General features: G+C 38.1%; 1 protein-coding gene across 2 annotated transcripts in view; it reads right to left on the bottom strand.

Moving 5' to 3' along the window:
• The window catches only part of LOC110835020 (microtubule-associated protein futsch), a 93,688-nt gene extending 75,782 nt beyond the window's left edge, over window positions 1-17,906 (bottom strand). For both annotated transcript variants that reach the window (XM_087344907.1, XM_087344908.1), the window contains exon 1: window positions 17,529-17,906. In XM_087344907.1, the coding sequence (XP_087201033.1) occupies window positions 17,529-17,718 (190 nt within the window). In that variant the 5' untranslated portion in view covers window positions 17,719-17,906. The remainder of the gene's footprint in view (window positions 1-17,528) is intronic.
• Between the last annotated feature and the right edge of the window lie 469 nt (window positions 17,907-18,375).

Genomic DNA, 18,375 nt, shown 5'->3' with positions numbered 1-18,375 from the left:
CGAATATAAAATTTGTGGACCTCAAAAACTGACTAAGTTATACGCTCAGGACAATGATAAGCGACTCATTTCACCTAATTTCGATTTGGTGTTAGACTCTTTTTAGAAAATACAAAATTATAATTTATCTCTTTCCATTCCTTTCGACAATTTTAATTTGTTTATTCATTGATGCCAGTTCACATTTGATGTATGTTGGGGCTAAATAAATGATTATTATTTTCTAGTCAAGACTTCAATTGGACCAAGGTAATACCGCATCACTTAGCATGATGAAAAATAATTACTGATAAAACAAATGCGTATTATTAACCTTTTGAAACTGAAAATAGCCTAAATAAAAGTTAATAATTCAGTCCCTGCCGCAAAGAAAACATGTCACCATTACATGTATCAATAGGTTAATGTTGATTAGGCGAGTAATCGATATTTACTCTCAGAATAATAATAAACTCACAAGTGCAGTGACTGGATTTGAAAGCCTGTGGTGCATATAGTTACCATTGGGCTTTGAAGGGTTAAGACGTGTAAACGAAAAACAGATTACAACGTTCTCACTCTATCCACGCTCCACGACGTGAGGTTTGAAAGTTGGGTGTCTTAGAATTTTGAAATTTCTACCAAGGTCTGTTTCGATCCTTCGAACCTTCATTTGTTGCTTTAAAAAAATGATGCCCGAATGGTTTTTGTTAGTCTCACGCACAATCGTGACATAACTCAACACGTCACTTCCTGTTGCTTCGCTTTCGGCAGTCATTCCGTGAGAGGATGCCGTCAAGGAAGATGGCGGTGTTAGAATCCAGTAGAGAGCGATTAATTCAATTTGCATGCTCTGCTGCCTGGTAACAACGAATGGTGTTCTTGCAATTGATGATCTGTGGCATTACCAACACTCATGAAGTTAGGATTATGAATGTGTGACAGAGCAACCCTGCCAATTTCAATGTCATGTTCCTAGGCACGATTCAGTTCATCTGACCGTCTAAATAAAGCTCATGCTTTCAGAATTGTCTGTAAAATGTTCCATCCTGGTAACTCAATGAAGATTGTATGTAAGATAATGAATAATACAGCCATTTACAGACCTGTTATTGTGTTATATCCCTTGTACATTTTTTCAGGACTCTAGAATTAGTACTCTCAGCAGTTATCAAAAAACGTTTATTAAGACTAAGTTGAAAAATGCGGTAGATGAGACTTTAGACTCTTACGGCGAAGAGAATTTGCACTGTATAGTCTGATAGAGATTTACTTCTACAATACTATATTACCCAACATCCCAAAAGACAACCATTGTCTAAAAATGTAAGCTTTAAGTCGCTCGTGCGACTGGATGGTTCTATTCCTGGAGACCTGATTGTATTCAGTGTTTTGAGTCTGAATCTGAGTAAACGAAATTCAGCAAGAAAATATACAGACATTACTCAATTGTATACTTACACTGATCTAGAGTAGGCTTAGAGTGACTGAAGAGATACACTAACTGTGTCGCTAGTTTCCTACTTGGAATAATCCCTGCGATTAATTTTTTTCTCTCCAACAAGAGAATTACTTTAAACCAGGGGGGGGGGGTGGTCCAAATTTTTTATCCCTTCGGACCTAAGGGCTAAGAAACACACGATGGCACTATTCTTAAATTAATAGCCAGTTTTTGTTGTCTTTAACGATACTTATTAAAAATAACGAATGACCATAGTATTGTATATACACAAATATAAATGTTATTGATATGTGAACAAAAGATGAGTATAACGATTTAACAAGTTTTTTAAAAAATAATATGAAATTTTGCCTCCAATTAAAGATTAATCCACGACCTCGCCTTTGCAACGTAGGTGATTTATCGCTGAACGAGGCCAAATAATTCAGAGCGGAAAAATTTCCTGCTGTTAAACTCATATATGCAACGAGTCAAAACTGTATAAAATATTCGTATTAGAGTTGTCATTAGTTTGACAAACATGGCATTTGAAATTTAAAGCTGGGAAAGGTTGGTTCAGGTAATTTCCAGTGAAGTTAAACAGACCGTCAGAAAATATTTCCAACGCTGACGGAATTATCGCGAATAAAGCTACACATGGCGGACACACACATGAGAGCGAGGTGATTAAAAACTGTTGATATTGAGGTTTAAAAAGCCCGATGACGTAAATACGACTCCTTTAACTGTTAAAAGCTCAGTGGTAACTATATATACTACATTCCTTTGCAAACGTAACTCCTTGCAGGTTTGTCACAGAATGCATTTATGATTCTCAGAACAAACATAAATTACTTCCGTAAACAGCATTAACCAGATGATCTTTGTACTGGTGAAGTGTTACGTTTTCTTTGCGGTAGGAATAAAGGTTTTAATATTTAGATAAACTTCGGCTTCAGAGGTTTAAGAATTACTGAAACATGAAGATCATCATTCACTTGTTAGGCCCAATAAGTGTAATTATAACGCTGTGCAATCTGGACATACAGTGGAGCGCTACTATGTGGCTGGTGATCTCACAACCATAAGCGCACATCATTCGTCTCTTGTTCTCCAGCTTGACGCCCCAGTCCCTCCTGTCAGCATCTTGAGCTCTATTTCCGTCCATCAGCTGTTGTGAGATCTTCACATTTTCTACTCTCTTTTTCTTCCGGTTTGATTCTTAAAATTCTCTTCCCAGAGGCGAAGTTCAGAGCACCAGTCTTTTTCTCTTATTCTCATTCCTGGAATTACAAGATCTATTTAGTTTTAAACCTTCCAGTTACACTCCACAGACACTGGAATCAACTAAATCCTACGCTCAGCTGTTGGGTTTATCGGAATGTCAAGATGCAGTGGTCCGCATTCATGCTCAAATCGTAATTGTAGTACCGGCTTGGCTTATTTGTGGTCTTGCATCCTTCTCTCAGTCCCTTCAAGCAGAGGACACAACTCATTTCTCCTACATCCTTCCTATTTATCGTTAACTAACTCAGTGCAGCAAAGTCATTCTTGACAAGCTCAGTCAGTCAAGAAATTCCCTGCCTTTTATGAAACCCGGTGGTTCATTAAAAAATTCACAAAAGCCCACCACATGAATCCAATCCGAATTCAAAAAAAGATAAATTATAAATTGTTATGAATAACTTGCTGGCAGCTTACGAATGGGTGACAAGTGCTAAGCGATATCACGGGAAAATAGCCTAGTATTTACATCACGTAAATAATTGGAAAATAAGGAGAGAGGAGCTGCTTTCCACTATTTGAACTGCATTGTTCTGGCAGGACTGAGGAAAGACGTGACGTATTAGTCGGTAAATGCGGTGCTTAACATTTCAGTCGAGAATCTTCCAAATACAGGACATGGCAAGCCTGCTCCATTTCCAGCATAAATTATTATGTAATTTTCTTCCTGTTTGGTACTTGATCATGACACAATAATTGTGTCTATAGTCTTCCACTAATCATTCATTTATTTATTTCGTAGTCATCAGAACCAAGCTGCCTCGTCTCCAGCGTTCGGGTGAGTACCTGAGGCCTTCTTACTACCGATCTCGACTAATTATTTTCAGAAATTTCAACGTTATGAAATACTGCGTCTTGTAAATTTTATTTCGACTTCAAATCGTTGCTTGTCTCCATACTTATTCTACATAGAGGAAGAAATGCTTCTTAAACTGCCAATTCTCCATCTGTTCTCAATGTCATAATAATCTTTCAAGTGAGACACTTTCCAGCTGTAACTAGTATTCCAGAGATCGTAAAAATTTTGTTCTAAATAAACTGGATTCGGTGTAACAAATTAGCAGCAGACTTCCAGCTGCACTATAATTAGTGGCAGGTGTCCTGTCTCTAGTGCAAGACAGACTGAGCAGTGAAAATTAAAATTATTTCCAATTTCATACCTCCTTTACGTAAAATATATATATATATATATATGTATAATAAAGTATATTCATATATTTATGTGCCTCGATCGATTGACTTGGATGGATATCACCTTCATCTTGATAAAAAGCGAAATCCAAAAAATTTGTCGATATCACTGAATTCCATCCGAAGAAGATTATATATGAACTGGATGCCCATCAGCAATCCTGAATTCAAATCAATGGGATTCCTTAAGTAAAAGTAAAATGAGTCGATATTTTATTAACAAATCATTAATAGTGTTAAAAATGTGTATCTAAGACCAGAGATAGAATTCAAGTATTATTTACATTGCATTATGCTCGATTTCTCCTTCCCTTTATGAAAATGTTTCATAAGAAATGTTCCGACAGCTACAGGTTGGGCCATTTTTATTAATATTAAGATTTTACGCGATTATGCGGAAGTTTTTGGTCAGATAGAATTGCTGGAGAAATCCTGGAAAAATTCTGGACAAGTCCTAGAGTGTTGTACGACAAGTCCTGGATAGTTTATGCGGAATTTCATTGGCCATGGAGAAGTGCTGGATAAATCCTGGAGAATTGCTGGAGAAGTCCTGGAAGGTTATGTGGAAGTCGTAAAGCGGCCCTGGAGTTTATTCTATGCGGGTCGGTTATTTCGGAATTCTTTATGTTCGATTGGTAGAAGTTACATTGGATTAGGTTGGGTTAACTTAGGTTAGGTTATGTTAGGTTAGGTTTTATTTAGGTTAGCTAAGGTAATGGTAGGTTCTTTAGGTTGGGTTATATAAGGTTTTGTTGTTATACGATGGGTTTGGTTATGTCCTGAATAATGATTCCTTCCTATTAGAGAATTTGTCAATTTCTCACTTTCTATAATATGAAGCTTTTAATTAAATTTTTAAGAGAGAGCGGGGAACCGTTATATACATTTTGACTTCAGAATCATCTCGGTCTGTATGATGCAGTGGCACCTTATCTTTCCAATTATTGCAGCCTCACATTTAAATACAGTATAACTGTTTGCAACAGTGATAAGTGTGCTTCTGGATATATTTATTAAATATCCTAAATTATTTATTTATGCTCCTTACTGTGTTTCATAGCATTGAAATCTCTGTGTAGGCTACAACCCATCTAACCTACTGAAGCCAAAACTCGTCTGAATAATATTTGAGAATACAGTCCTTACCGCAAACGAAAAGTGTCTCCATTACAAAGATGGACTCTTTGAAGCTGTTATAGGAAATAGTCGCTTTTTATTCTGCCTGATAATCGTGCAAAAGTCGTAAATGCAGTGTATGAACAAACTTCAGAGTTAATGAATGTTAAAAATCAGATAATACGTGTAATTACCACTAAGTGTAATGTGCATAGTAATGGTTGTTCTTATATTTTGTGACGCATCGTGGATTTTTGGTTAATGGTTAATAACCAATGTTTCGGAGGAACATAGCTCAATCTTCTTGGGGGCTTCATCCCTGAAGATGGAAACAGAAGGATAACATTGACGTCTTCACTTCCGCTAGAACCTAAAATGTAACTTATTTGAATAAATTAAAACTCCACGTTGGAGTACACAAATAACGGCATCCTCATATCCTTGGCGTCGCAAATACAAACTCTAAATTTGGATAGCCGATACATCTTCCTGACAGAATTCCCCAAGCCTCTTTTTGTTAATTCCTCGTGCTACTGTGGGGGAAGGCCGACTGACGAGAGGAGGAATTGTTTCAGTATGCAGACAGACATTTTACATCGTCTCGAACCTAACGAACAGACAAGCCAGAGAGGGGGAAGCAGTAGGGTTTCAAGTTCTACTTTTACTTGCTGTTGTGGGGTGTATAATGTTAAATATAGAATAAGAGACGAGGGACCATAACTATATAGGGAGCTTCCCAGTACACCCCGTTCTAGTGTAGTTTTGTGTCACTGAATCGTCCTCTTAAGACTTGGCTTCGGCTCCCATTACTGTTAACACATGAACAGCCTGGGTTGTTAGGTTTCTAAGACGCTGCTAAATATTTCTGTTGTGGACCATTTTAGTCGATCGATGGGCCAAGAATAGTTTTTCCGTTGAACCCAACAGCACTGTTTTTTTAAAAACTGATAACTAATTGGCCTTTCTTTAACAAAGCATATTCAAAAATGATGAATTACCATAGATAATTCTCAAATATAAATTTTATTAAAATGTGCACACATTTGTCTAGTTACATATTATTTTAAATTTGCTACTGATCATCTTCTATCTGACACAATTTTTAGCTGAAAAACGTTTAAGATACGGTTCTAAACTCAATGGCTTGTGTGACCCTTTTACGTAAAGCAACAGACGAGATAAGAATCGCGATTTTTTAAATTCTTCAGAGTAACTAAATTAATTGAGCTTGTAGTAACTAGTAACAAATTAAAAAATAATTTCGACGGCCTGGATACAAGTTGAATGGTGTCGGATGTGGCCCGCGCACAACAAGTTGAGTCACACCGGCCTAACACTTTAAACAGAATTAGTTGGAACTCTTAGGTTCTCGCAGAAGATGGCGATAGCTGAATATATCCCTTAATATGGAGGCAGTATGTTCCCCCAAAACGTTAGTGGATACCCACAACTCCACACAAAGGTTCAGTCCAGAAGATCAACATCGACTGGATTATTGTGGTGGGGGGGGGGGGGGGGGGAGAGAATAAGCAGAAGTGTTGTCCCAGTTCCTGCTACAGACTTTCTCATGAACAAGAGGCACTTCTGCAGCAATAGGTGACCCAGATTCAGTGGCCGGCTAGTTCGTGAAAAAGTTGTCCCTGTGTGTCCAGAGGTCAACGACAAATTTTTGTCTTCTTTGCACAGCAAAACGTTTCCTGATCGAAGCTCAACAAGAACGGCCGACCTTCTATGCCCTGACACGTAGCGAATTATAAAATCGCTAGACAAGTTTTCATTCATAGTACTATGAGCCACCATAGTTGTTTCTTGTCAGTTTCAATAACGTCTTGCTCCGCTGAGCGGTGACACGCCTGTTCCACCTTCCGAAGGTCCGCGGTTTCAATTCTAGCTGACGAAGGGCTATAACAACGGATGTTTTCTATTGCTTTTGTCAGCTCCTTAATCCTCACAATTCATTCTTAGACCATTTGCGTCATCTTTGCAGGAACTTCTTGCTTTCCTAAATTAACATTTTTCAAGAGACTTCCCGAACAATTTGTATGCCAGGGTAGAAGTTCAATAGCAATGTTAGTCCGGCTCACACTTTGAGAAAGCTAAAAATAGAAAGTAATACTTTCGTGATTAAATGGTACTCCATGCACTAGAACAGAGATACAATGCATCAATAGCCAGCTTCAGCCAGTGTCAATAAAGCCCCGCTATAAAAAATATCTAGAATAATAGAAATAAATTATGTAATCTCTCATGAAATTACGTCTGTGTTTCACATAACGTTACCATAAATAATTGCGACATGTTTTGTATATTTTACATTTCCATAGTATATCTCCTTCCATAAACTGCATGTTGTTTCGAGCCAAGGGGTTTCGCGTTCCTCACGTTAACAATCAGCTGTGAGAGGGTTGTGGTTTTGTGGCTGCTGATGGATAAATAAATGATATGTAATATTAGCACAAACCTGGATTTGACACAATAAAAATACCTTAATTCAAACGGTAAACAATTTGGATGTTCATAAAGAAGGTCAGGTCGTCACAATTCATTCGCGTTGCTTTGTCTGAATAAACGTAATGGCTACTCCCCAGATGAATGGTCTTCCTGCGTGGTAGGGGTTCTCAACCCGTGACCCATTGATGTGTTTCTATAGTCTATTTATTGTACTACTGTTGCAAAGAAAAGACAATTCAATCAGGCAGTACAGATAAGTTCGTGGTTACTTGTCTCGCATTTAAGAAACCGACGTTGAATACCAGATACGCGCAAGGCTGTTTCATACTTCCATTCACTCCACCAGAGTTTCCAGAATGTTACGTTTAATAACGAGGCTTAAGACAACAGTTTTTGGGAAAGTTATCTTAATATCTAAGCTGATGAATCTTTAAGAGCACCTAACAGAAGTATACGACGCACACATCTCGTTGCAAATTCTGTATCAAGATCATATTTCTAAAGTAATTCCGTCAGATATGCCGTATAAACGAGCCTGATTCACAGCGGTTACGGAGAGAAATGGATATTTTAAGTTCAAAATAATCTCAACCTTACACAGAGCATCAGGGTCTTTTCTGCATCTTACAGGATCGAATATTCGATGTATTTCCTTTATTCTGATTAGTCATACGCTATGTTTTTCATGAATCCCATACACGTAAATCTAGGGGAGAGGAGTCTGGTGACAGCAGTGACCAATTCTGCGACCACCACGACCAAACCATTGGTCGGAGAATTTCTCATTTAGATACTGTGTCACGTGTCGACTGAAATGTGGGGTACTCTATCACATTTATGATCGTGTTTTGTGTTGTTCAGTTAATCTTTAATTTCTGCCCACACCTACGTAAGCGATGAGAATCGGACATGTGACATTTCTCAGAGAGGATGACCTCAGGAATAGGATAATGAAGTATGACATAAAGTCATCCGACGGCCTACAAATTGATTTAAAAATTACCTTTAATAGTACTAAAGCAAACTTCACGCTCTGAATCTTTGGACGGAATGAAGTTTCGCGAAGCGTCTCAGTTGCCTGACTGTGAACTTCACATTCTCTTGTTATTGGTATTACAAACCATAGCCACTGTTTCGTTATGACTGAAATAGGACTTCTAAAATTACGTAGACGACCGCCATCTCCCCATTTTCCACTTTGTCTTCTACTCAGACGCCTGTTTAATCTAGTGGCATGAAAATCATCTTTCATAACGTAAAAGAATAAAAAAGTAGCTTACATCAATTTTACTCCAAATGACGTTCTGCGTCAAGGTGCCAAATAAACGAACTTGTGATGCAGCTATTTACAAACATGTGTTTTTTATTCAAAGTAAAGTAACTAAAGAAAGTATTAAAAATACATGTCTTAGACATTTCATGCGTCTAAGTTATAAAAAGGGTACCTTCTTTGGAGACTGAAATTTAGTTTGGACGACCTAATAAAGTGTAAAAAATAACTGTACGGTTAAAGCTATAGTGATGGAAATTAGCATCTATATGTTTATTATACATCCACGAAATTGGCATCTAGCGGAGACCTTAGGGACAATTTACGTTTTATGAAATCAACGTATCGGCAACTAAGTAACCATTACAGCAGAATTAGTTTTTGGATTATGTTAAGGTCTTGGATAAACTAGAGATTTTAATTGTGTGGCACTGTAATACTTAACTGTTGACATGTATTAAGCAGGACTTACAGAGATGGATGTGTTATAGAAGAATTTTATCACCTGCGTCCCTACAGTAGTTCGTAAGAGCCACAGGAAACTTCAACACTTCCAGCTTTGCGACCTAACAAGAAGGTAAAGTCCAGCCTGGATCTCCAGGTGATGCTTCAGATCGATACTGCTGAGCGGCCGGTCTCGGTTCGATGCTGTGCACGTAACAGGGTGACTGTTACGCTGTTCTTGTCCTGAAGTTCGGGTCGTGACGAATTCTGTATGCTACATTTCCTTGTTGCACCGGTTTGTATTTGCTCCCCTGCTCACTCAGGTTATGCTACTTCCACACCTCTGCTTCTGCTTTCTTTTTCATTTTCTTTTTTCTTTTTCTTCCTTCTTTGTTCTTTCCAATGGCTTCCTGCTGAAACTCCGTGAACCATAAACCTTCCTTCAGCGGCTGCTGCCCTGAATGCATTCCCCTGTTCTACAATCGTTATCGACTTTCGTGTTGGTCTTCTGGGTTGTGACGGCGCACGGAATTGCAGTTAGACTGTCTCAAACGTTGAGGAACAACATTAGCAAAGAATAATATTACGTTTCAACATACTCGCTCTTATCAAATCTAAAAGTTCTTGGCGATGGTGATGAGTCATTTGAATAAATTTTGTTTTGGATATTATCCATCATCTAGTAAATAAAATATAAACCGTAAAACGACGTTTCGGAGATGGGGCTCTATCTCCGTCTTCAGGTTCCTACTCAGTTGGGCCCACTAGATAGAGCTAATCCCTATCTCCGGACCAAGAGATAGAGCCCCATCTCCGAAACGTGGTTTTACGTTTTATATTTTATTTACTAGACGATGGATAATATCCAAAAAAAAAAATTCAAATACCCGCTCTTATTTATTTACGTTCCGTTTTCCATAATCTTAACTTGATGGATTGCAGGGTTGCACAGTAGGGTTATTATTAATGATAATGCCATTTAAGATACGACGGACTGTGCCTGTACCTCATTTGGCAAAGGTAAGAGATGCGTACAGATTTTTAGTTGAGAAATTTGTTGGAAAACGTAAACTTATGAAACCGAGGACATGATAGAATAACATTAAGATGTGTTTATATAAAATAGGTTCTGAGATGGATGAAACTAGTTTAGAATTATGCCCAATTAATTACAGTTCTTAAACATGAGTAAATTACTTTCTGTGTAATGTTAATTTTATTCAGAAGATCCTTTATGAGTAGATTTTATTAATTCTGTCTTTTCTTATTGAGTAACGTTCAAAAGTTTGGAACGTGGTAATAGACCGTGGACGCACTGTAGCAGTCTTTTATTTTATTTATTTAGGACGTCCTGAGGAAAAGAACTGGATCTTTTTCCGTGTCGTTCCTAAATTTTGTCTGGAATCAGATAAAATGTCTGCAAAATTTAAATTACGTGGTTTTCGGGCAAATCAGAAGTACAGTGCTAGCATTTCCAGTCCCAGAATTCAATCCACTCATCGTCACATTACAGACAGAAGGTTAATGATTGCATCATTGTTCAATGAAACAGTAGCAGGCTTCTTAGAATTCACATTTGTTAACTTTTCCGCGAGGAAAACTTCTCTAAACATAACATAACGAAGGAAGTACTAATGAAATTAAGCAATGAAATTAACTTTGTAACAAGGTGACTTCGCTAAATGTCTACAAGTTTATTAAATTCACTCACACGGTAGAAAACGTTACTTACACAAACCTTTTTTTAGACATTTGGACTCATTCGTCAGACACTCTTGAAAGCTACGTCTTTGGATTATCTCGAATGTATCTCAAGCATGAACAATATAGTCACGTTTGTAGAGTGAGAAATGTAACCTACATAGCGAGACAATAACTAAACTTGTTCCCTGGTTATATTTCCGCACTCGGTCGTTAAGTGCGTTCTACATTACGTAGGTTAATACAAAGGCTTATCACCTACTTATCAAAATCTGGTCAACGGGACCCTGTTCTAAGTCAGTTAATTTCAGTTCACATGGCCACACCCTATTTCCCTCGTATTCATTCATAATTTTCTCCATTGTGGTCTCTGCACGTCTTTCTACTTTAAGCTCATTTTAATTTGGGTTACCCTCATCAGTGTTAAATAATTCAATGTCTTTAAGAGTCAATACTGACTGTTAAATGTCTGCATTAACACTGTTAGACATTCCTTGTGAATTTTAAGGGAAAATATACGCCTAAAATATTATTAAATTAAATTGTTTCATTCTTTATTCAACGAATATTAGTAAAACACTTGGTAAAGTTTGTGCAATGAATGCATCAGAATGACTGACTCTCACAAAATCAGTTTTATTACAATAATCGTACATGTAATCACGTCTGAATCGTATTAGGTCATATCTTCTTGCATTTGGGAGGTCTATCAACTGTGTAATCAGAGAGATGTATTATTCCCTCTAGGTATAGCGCATTATGAAAACAGCTTCCTAATCGAATCTTGCCTTTCGACAATGCAACAAAAGTCTGTGGCTATACTTGCAATTACATAATTGTAGATAGGATCTTGGCTCGTCCAGAGAGTCCTACCAAGTGCCTAAGAGGATTCTCAATTTCAAAAGTAAGGCCATAAGGTCTAATCCATAAATGTTGAAGAAGACGATATTATCACAATGAATTAGTCTACTAGTCCTTTCAGTACGGGTTTTGGGTTCTTGTACCCGTATCAACCCTAGAATTTCCTCTCTTAAAAGCTTCAGATTAAAAACTTTCATCAAAGTTCTTCAAGAGACCCATCTAATTGCTAAAAGTTCCTTCCCAAGGCCGTAATCAAGTACTTTTAGATATCAGCAGTTCTACCATATGTAAAAAGAAAAATCTACGCAGAAATGCTGAGGCCGCACGACCGGAATATGGGACGCAGACAAAAACCTGCCGAACGGCGCATCGATCAATAACCAGATAGACTGTGAAGCCAGCCACAGCGACACGTCGCATATAACGTAACCGGTCTAGAAATGAAGCCATATTAATTTCCTTGAGTGTGGGATCAGAAAACGCAGTACACCTGCACTTCATTGGTTGGTTTTTGCTTGACAACAAAGGGGAAAATGGTTTCCACGGTTCAAAAACTTAACTCACAGCGTGCGTTTGTTAATACAAAGCCATTCCGGTTGTAAATTATTTAAGGATTTAACTTATTATACAAAATATGCATACACAATTTTTTCCCACTTTCTTCTTCCAAGAAAAAGTTTATTATTTTATATCAACTGAGGATTCAAGGCAGGAAATGATGAGTAATCGGTTTTGGGAATCACATAAAATCTATAAATTATTATTGTATTATTGTTCAAAGTCATACGAATTAATATGTACAAAGAGTTCATCAAACTCAGGAATGGACGCTACAGCTGGAAAGGAACGTGGCCTTCGTCCTTTCTGAACTCGAGGTGAAGGAAAATTTCCTTCTGTTATCTATTAAAGAACACGCCATGATAACGTATGGGGTAGACAGTGGAGGTATAGCTCCACACCTTATTGATCCCGACACTATATGGAGAAAAGAGGTCAGCTTTACGTCTCATCCACTTGAATAATGGGGAAATAACCCCCGATATCTTTAACAGGAGACTGGGTAGGCCCCAGTGCCGGTCTTGACGCAGGAGCTAAGAAAATCTCTCTTAGTCCTAATGTACCAAAGATGCTGCGACGAGGTGTACTTTGATGACAACGAACAAACGAAAAACCCCTGACGTTGAGTTTAGTGAATAATACGACCTGAAAAGCGCACAACATTCGCCGAAGAAACTGTGGAAGATAAATTGAAATGTTAACTCCAAGTGCGATATTACTTCTGCACAAAGCCATTTCTTTCCGACAAGTAATCAAAACTTTCGAACTGAGAGTAAATGTTATTTTCTGTCTCTTCAAGGGTAACAAGAAACCACAATCCCCTATCGTACATTTGTAACCTCACATCAATAACAGTTCCGCTCTAGAAGCAGCCCCAGCTCTATCTAGAAGTTTCTTGTTTGTTACATTTCTATCTAGAAACCTTTCCATCCTCTCCAGCGGTGATTAAGACAGGGCAAGAGACGAAAGAATGAAATACAATAAAAATAATGTATTTACTTTGTTCCCCTTCTTGATAACATACCCTGCATTCTTCAGCCACTAGAAAAATCCAGTTCATTAAAGTCTCTTTTAGAACTTCGCTCTAAGAAAAATTGAAATTTGTAAAGCTAACAAAAAATAGAACAGATGTATTGTCCAAATTTGTTGAGTGTACTAAAGAATTTGTAAATCTCTTACAGTGTGTTACAGTGATACTAAGGTAAAATTCCCAAATTCTCTAGAAATATATTTTGTCTGTAGAGATAACTAGCGAGTCAATTATCTAACCACGTGGAATAGACTCCCTCTTGAGAAACCGACAGTGTATTCAGTTAGTTAAGAAATTCCCCGTCTTATAAAAACCCGAAGATTCATTGCCACTGGCCCCTGTATTTAGCCAGATTAATCCAATCCATTCCATTCCAACTTAATATATTATATTCTCCCCTCTACGCCTAGGTCGCTCAAGAAGTCTCTTTTTTTCAGACCGACTAAACAAGACTCAGTCTGCATTTCTCATCCCCATGCTGCATGCCCCACCCATCTCATCCTCCTTCATTTGGCCGTTTTAATAATATCTGGTGAAGATAAGAAAGTATTGAAACGTAAATTTTAATGTGATAATACGCGGTGTAATTTCATTCAGAAGTAATGAAGATATAATACAAAGAAATACATTCAAAACAATATTCACCATGGTTTTGCTAAGGCAAACATTGCCCTAGTGATTGAGATTGTAAGCACCTCTGAAATGTCTGCAAACTTCTACCAGTCTGCAAGGCGCAACATCCAAGAAAACTATAATCTCCAAAGAACTCTTTGATGTTTTATTGTAATTCGAAGCATCTAATGAAGGTACTGGACAGAGAGAGAGGCTGACTAAAAGAAGACATAGACTTCCTCAAAATGTAAAATGTAAAATGTTAGAAACCTTTCATTCAAAGGTTTATTTGTTACACGTGATGTAATATCTAAGTGTCAACAGTCCTGTTTATGAAAGAAACAGGTTTTCCTTAGTTTATCTTAGTTGAGTGTTTATGGCTAAGTACCCTTTTGGTAATCCCACACTTCGTCGATCATCGGTGGTAAAATATAGCCTACTAGGGTGTCATAAAATCACCCCACGTTTGAATACCACCCTATCTTATTTTCCAGTAAAGTTACAGCTTTAAAGAGTAGGATAGTTCAAGTTTTACGATAAAAGCGAAGCAACACACATTAAATTTGGAAGGGGGATTTTTGCTCATAAATATCAGAGACGTTTAAATTTAGATTACTCCGTTCAACTACTTAACAGTGTTTCATGACATTAGCAACACAGCCTTATTATTATTATTTAGTGTTCTGTCTGACGACAGGTCCATATGAACAGGATCCTTCCATCCTTTTCTCGGACTGGGACCTGTTCATATACGTTCTTGGCAGATGATGCAGAAGTGGTTTGCCATTGCCTTCTTCTGTGTGTGAATGGAGTAATTGTTGGGATGCCACGGAGAAACCGGGGAAGCCCCCGAAGGAAAACTCCGTGTTGCCTAGACCACGGCCTTGCCCAACACAAGTTATAAATTCGGGCACCGCCGGGAATCGAACCCGAGACCCCAGGATTACAATGCCAGCGTTCTAACCGCTAAACCACCGTGGCATAACAACACAGCCTTAAGAGTCCGTAATTTTGTTCCACTGGAATAGTTAGGCATATTTATGGAAATGTTACTTCGCAACTGTAACGATAATTTCTAGCCCTCTCTTTAGTGTGGTCGCGTTAATAAAACACGACACCAATTTCTTTGACCCATGGCTGTAACTTTGTTTCCTCATTCTTTCATTTGCTTGTTTAACACTCCAAAAGACTGAAGCGCTAATTGGCTTTCGCATGCCCAAGCAGTCACCATGTCAACATAAAATGGTATCGACCACCATCTATGGCCTTCATACTTGGTAGCATTACATCATTTTATATGCTATTTTCATACCATATGCGACTTCTATTGTCTTCGCAGGACAGAAAAATAATGATTTGACGGGCATTATTGGTAGTTATAACAATTTTAAATTAAAAAAATGTCTTACTATTTCTAAACAGGTAGTTTATAAGATAATAAATTATAGTAATGCTGTAGGCTTAGGAAATACGGGAAAATATTCCTATAAAATTATATGTAAAAAGGAGAATAAAATTAGCAACATTAATTTAGAATTTAAGAAGTGGAAATAGACTTACAGTCATCAGCATAAACAGGCTATTGTATAATAGGAGGATAACTGTGGACGCAGGAAGAAGGTGTTAGGCGAAGACAGTCTTTGTATAGGGAACCCAACTAAATAGAATGACATAAGTTATAGTCTTTGTTAAATAATTTCCCTGGTAAGAAATTAAATTTAATCGCTTAAGGGGATTTAACCGCATTAAGTCACCCGTAATGTGCTTCCGGTATTTACCGAATATGGACTTCTCGTACATTTGGTCACTATTAAGATAAATTCTAGAACACATTCTTCTTCCGGAGACTGTGATGAAAACAGTCGACAGAACACTTAGACTGAACTACATCGCCAATCATCTCAACATTCAGATTTGCTACACGAATCTAGCGCACCGGTATCCTTCGGAATTCTATCTTCATATGTAGGATTCGAGGTTCTCAATGCGGTCAGTACAAAGATGAATGTCTTCTGGGTTGTGGCGCCGTCAGTCTCCCATCTCTGGTGAAATATAGCATAATTCAGAAGTAGTTAGGTGTATGATAATAATTTAAAGTACTGTCGGCTGTTTATTATCACATTCCGAACAAAGATGAGGAAATAATATGGCTGTCTTCTGGGTTGTAACGCCCCTGGTAATGGAGACAGCAAAAACCTCTGAAACGTCGGTAAACATCTACCATTCTAATTCTTCTGAATTATGCTACATTTTACCAGGGATGAGAGATTCATTGTAAAATATAAGAAAAAAATCGCTGTCGTAATACCAAATGTGTGGCAGACTTTCAGCGGGAGGCCATATTCATGCTTATATGTGTATTTAAAAGTAAATCCTGCATAATAATTGAAGTGTCACTGGGAGCAAGTCTTTGAAATGTTTCGTCCTCCATAAAAGTCGTTGAATGCTGCAAATCAGCGGTGTCTCTGTTGCATATTAATTTCCTGAATTTGAATTTGCTCTTTCGACATTGGCAATTGCGATTCTTCGACCTTTTACCCTCGATAATTAATTTCTACAAGCTGTGGCGATAACGCGGTTGTTTTACATTCGTTGTTCATGATTGTCCTGCCACGGGTTAACTTCTTCATTTCCAAAATTCTCTAGAGAACTCATAGAATATTTTGCTTCAACTAGGAAAGTCATGATTGAACCCAACTCACAGTCTGCGATAATGAGCTTGTTCAGTCCCTGCAAGTTAATGCCTAAATTATAACACAAATTTTACACAGTTCGGAGATTACATTATAATCTTTACAGTTTCCTGAGTCTATAAATTTAATTTTAGAACAGTAAGACTTCATAAACAAGTATTTTGTTAAACTTAGCACGATAGTTCTCTACAGGTCCGGGGTTCGATCTTCGAGAGAGTAACCTGATCATTCGTTTGTTGCAGAGACTTCGTGTTCTAATTGTTAATAAGCTGGCATTCCGATCAGAAGGTGTCGGATTCCATATCACCTTGGTTTGATAGAGATTTTTCAGCATGTTTGATGTCTGATTTTTATGTAGGTTCCAGCTGCAAGTAATTTCTGACATTCACATTCATCAAATTCGTACAGAGGCAAAAGCGAAATTCCGTTCACTGTGAGTTTATCAAAGACTGAAATCCCACGTTCCCTATAGCCCAGACCTGAACATTTATCTCCAGTAACAGACTTGAGACTGCATCTGGAGGCATGGACCACAACTACATACGTCTGCCTCAACATTTTAGTAAAGTACCTAAAAGTGAGGTACTGTCAATTAGTTTTCTCATGGTCATTCTGTATTATACAGCTGTTGCGCCATGAAACTTGAAGAAACAATTTAGTTTTGTAGAGAAGGAACGGAATAATTACACGAAACTTGTGTCTTTGTTTCAACACTGCATAAATTTTAACTAATCAGAATGTTGAATTTCACAAAACCTGCCTCTGACAATACAATTTCAAATTTACTTTAGGATTAGACGTAGCTACATTTTGTCAGCTACTGAAATGGTAAACCCCTGCAGACCCATTCCTCTCACATGTGATCACACAAAAGACAATGAAAATGAGACGTCCTACCTTTAGCAATTCTCTGTAGAATGATTTCCTTGTGCTCAGGTGAGTGAGGTTCGCCGACAACGATAAGCAAGTAGCATCCTGACAGGGGTGACGGTAGTGGCTGGGATGCTGCGATAGCCTGCTGTGTGTCCAGCTGACCTGGGCTTTCTCCTGTAACGCCACCAGGTTCTATAATTTCTTGGTCTTCCATAATGCTAATGACCTCAGAGTGAGTCTCCACCGTCTGCGAAATACGACGAACAAAACAGAGCTGGGCCGACCTCTCAGCCGGCCGCTCAGCGTGCGAATGACAGTCTCTGCAGCCTTATCCCCTCCCCTCCTTATGAAGTAGTCAGCTGGCAGGAACTAGCGACTACGTGAGTCGTTGCTCGCCGGACACTGGACACAGACTGCAACACTCTTAAATATTACGCCAGTGTTTTAAGCGAGTGAAAATCTGCTGTGTTGTCTTTCGTTTCCCCTCTCCATGACGGAAACGATCAGGGTGTTGGGTGAAGGCTAGTCCTCCTTCTACTGCTTATTAGGTCTATTTATTTCCTTAATTGCATGGCATAATTAGACTTAATTATGGAAGCAAAGCGAGCATAAATATAACCGTAATACGAATGTAATGCCGATCTTGACTTTTAAGGAATTATCAAGTATAGGACTAAGCGGAATTTGTTTTAAATGTAATCGCAGCAAAAGTGTACAAGTCACTTTGGCGACTGTTTTATAGTATTTTAATCTCGAAATACCTCTTACTACATTGAAATCTCCCTTGTTTTACCTTGTGGCAATGTACGAGACAAGTAGACCTTAATGATACAGACAGCAAGTTCCTCCGAAACGTCGGCGAACTTCTACC

Source organism: Zootermopsis nevadensis, unplaced genomic scaffold (genome assembly GCF_977971745.1).
Source record: "Zootermopsis nevadensis isolate Lab colony 2312 unplaced genomic scaffold, Znev_1.0 Znev_ptg000008l, whole genome shotgun sequence".
Classification (NCBI taxonomy): Eukaryota; Metazoa; Arthropoda; class Insecta; order Blattodea; family Termopsidae; genus Zootermopsis; species Zootermopsis nevadensis.
This window is presented reverse-complemented; position numbering and strand designations above follow the sequence as displayed.